The 2,944-nt window shown below is 46.1% G+C and overlaps 1 protein-coding gene across 1 annotated transcript in view; it reads left to right on the plus strand.

Annotated features, from left to right (window-relative positions):
• LOC101851695 (titin) overlaps positions 1-2,944 on the plus strand; it is a gene marked incomplete at both ends in the record, with an annotated part of 144,092 nt that overhangs the window by 34,766 nt on the left and 106,382 nt on the right. Inside the window, 4 exon segments of the mRNA XM_035973402.1 lie at positions 178-483; positions 954-1,256; positions 2,012-2,317; positions 2,831-2,944. Of these exon segments, the coding sequence (XP_035829295.1) occupies positions 178-483; positions 954-1,256; positions 2,012-2,317; positions 2,831-2,944 (1,029 nt within the window).

The following is a 2,944-nucleotide window of genomic DNA, read 5'->3' on the forward strand; positions in this document are numbered from 1 at the left end:
ACAGACAGACAGACAGGCAAACAGACAAACAAACAGACAGACAGACAGACAGACAGACAGACAGACAGACAGACACACAGACAGGCAAATCATTTTACCTTTCGCGGTAGACATTACTTTCCAAGTGTATTTTACCAACTTGACGTTACAATGTGGACTGTTTCTGAACTCCTGCAGAAAAACCCACCCGACCTATCGGCCCACTCGAGCTCAGTGACATCACCGACAAATCGGTTGTGTTGTCATGGCAACCACCGGAGAGCGATGGCGGCACGCCAATCACGTCTTACGTCATCGAGTCCCGCCCCTCAGCCCGCTCCACCTGGTCGCCCATCGGAAAGGTCAAGGGCGACACAACGACCTTCACCGCTGAGGACCTGAGGGAAGGAACAGAGTACCACTTCCGGGTCGCTGCAGTGAACCAGGAAGGTCAAGGTCCCGCCCTTGAGGCCAAGGACACTGTGAAGCCCACTAAGAAGATTGGTAAGTGGCGTATGTTGTACGCGTATGTCCCTCAGTCACTCAGTAATCAGCTGGTGTCTGTGGTCTAGTTGTTGAGTTCGATTCTCAAAAAGCGAGGGAGAAACGTTTACCGAGTGTCTCGGTCTTTCTTCTGGGATGTAGTATCCCTCTCTGCCCCAGTTCGTGCCGACTAAATTATCCAAATTGTGTGTATGGTGACGTAAAAACGCCTACATATACATTTTACAAGCTCAATATTTCAGTCAGCCGTAGGTGAATAAAATCAAGGCCTAGGTTGACCACATCTAAAAACTGGTCATCAGACACAATTTTTGTTTAAATCCGATCGTTCCAGCTAGTTTGATTCTTCTTTCAACAACAGTTATGACCAGAAGCCACAGTAATTGTGTTTTCAGTTATGCGTTTGTTTTTTAATTAAACTGATGTCTATTTCTCCCCCCCCCCTCCCCTCCACATCACCCCACCCTCAGAACCCCCTGGACCTCCAGCTAGCCTCAAGACCACAAAGGTAGGCACAGACTTCATCGGCCTGGAATGGAAACCGCCCACCTCCAACGGTGGCTCGAAGATCACCGGTTACAAGATCGAGAAATGCGAGGAGGACGGCGAGAACTGGGTCAAGGTCGCCGAGGTGGACAGTTACGAATCGACCTTCAAGGTCTCAGGACTGACCCCTGACGTGGCCTATGTGTTTGCTGTGTCGGCCAAGAATGAGGCCGGCTTCGGCGAGCCACTGGAGACTGACAAGGGGGTCAAGCCCAAGAAACCAGAGGGTAAGTTTAGTTTTAGTAAGAGTTTTACGCCACTTGCAACTCAATAAGGTCATATAACTGTCGAAGATTAGAGGTGTTACAAGAGAGTAACAAACATAAAAAGGACGAGGAGAGAAAAGGACGACAGTTTTTTTATAGGACGGAAGAACTTTACGGCACTTGCAACACAATAAGGTCATATAAGTGCCGAAGATTAGAGGTGCTACAAGAGAGAAACAAACACAAAAAGAAGGAGGGGACATAAGGAAGATAGATGTTTGATAGAAAATAAGAAGCAAGCCGCACCAGAGCACCCGCCGACCACCCACAACCAGAAGGTATGACAACTAACTCTACACCAAGATTCAGTTTAGTTGAAGTAAGATTCCACTGCACTTGCAACACAAATATATCATATAAGTGTCGAACATTAGGGATGTAACCAGAGAGTATCATACGTGTGATATACATAAAGTGATGAGCTTTTATGGTATATCATTTATTAAGAGCACAATCGCTGCATAAAACAAGTCATAAGCGATTGTTTTTCATTATGCTTTTGGCGAACTGGTTCCCAAAACTGACATTGGTGTAGAAAATAATACACATCCTTTATATATATTACTGTGTGCGTGTTTTTTGTGTTTGTGGTTTTTGGTTGATTGGGGGTTTTTTAGAACTGACTTGTTTCTGGGAATTTTTTCCTATAGCTATATAAGTGAAATGTTTTTATAAAGGGGTAACATCAACACTTGTGTTTTTACTGCTATCTACAGGTAAACCAGGCTCACCCGAAGGACCCCTCAAGGTAAAGGACATTGAGAAGACGTCAGTAACCTTGGAGTGGCAGCCACCCACCAGCGACGGCGGCTCCCCTCTCACCGGTTACGTCATCGAGAAGAAGGAAGCTAAGAGACCCACCTGGACCCGCGTGGACCAGGTCAAGCCTAACGTGACGTCACTCACCGTCCCCAACCTCCTAGAGGGCGCTGAGTACCTGTTCCGGGTGTCGGCGGAAAACAAACATGGCGCCAGTGAGCCTCTGGTCACAGACGCAACTATCGCGCCCAAGAGCAAATTCGGTGAGTTCTGGCGGTAACTAGATCTAGGACACAGTAACGTACGAGATACTTTCATTTTTGGTGCCTAGTACAACATAATGTAGGGATGAGTGCTGGGGATACCTTATGCAACATGGTCACTTTTAAGCACAAGGGCTGTCCCGAAAAAAAGCTGTTTTGAGAAAATCGAAGGTAAAGTTTTTGTCCCTTGTTCTGTTTTCTTTAAAAGACAAGGAGAGTTTTCTCTAGAACTAAACAAATATACACACCAATAAAACTAAACTTCTTCTATACGTAGGGCAATGCCAACTTTTGGTGTTGGTCAAGATTCCTGAAAACCCCGGAAATCTGTGTTATCCCGCTTGTCCTTAAAAGGGACCACATAACGTACGATAGTTGTCTACGGCGTATTCGCTTTCCTGTTACTGTTTCCATTCTCTCTTACCTTGCGGTGTCGAAGACAGAAGCAAATATATTACTCTTTTTTTGTATTACTTGTTGCGTGATTATATTGTGTTCTTTAACCTTACCCAGACAAACCTGGAAAACCTCTGGGCCCCATCGAGTTCTCCGACCTGACTGACAGCTCAGTGACGTTGTCATGGAAACCACCCAGCAGTGACGGCGGAAAGCCCGTCAAGAACTACG

This window comes from Aplysia californica, unplaced genomic scaffold (genome assembly GCF_000002075.1).
Source record: "Aplysia californica isolate F4 #8 unplaced genomic scaffold, AplCal3.0 scaffold01202, whole genome shotgun sequence".
In the NCBI taxonomy this organism is placed as follows: Eukaryota; Metazoa; Mollusca; class Gastropoda; order Aplysiida; family Aplysiidae; genus Aplysia; species Aplysia californica.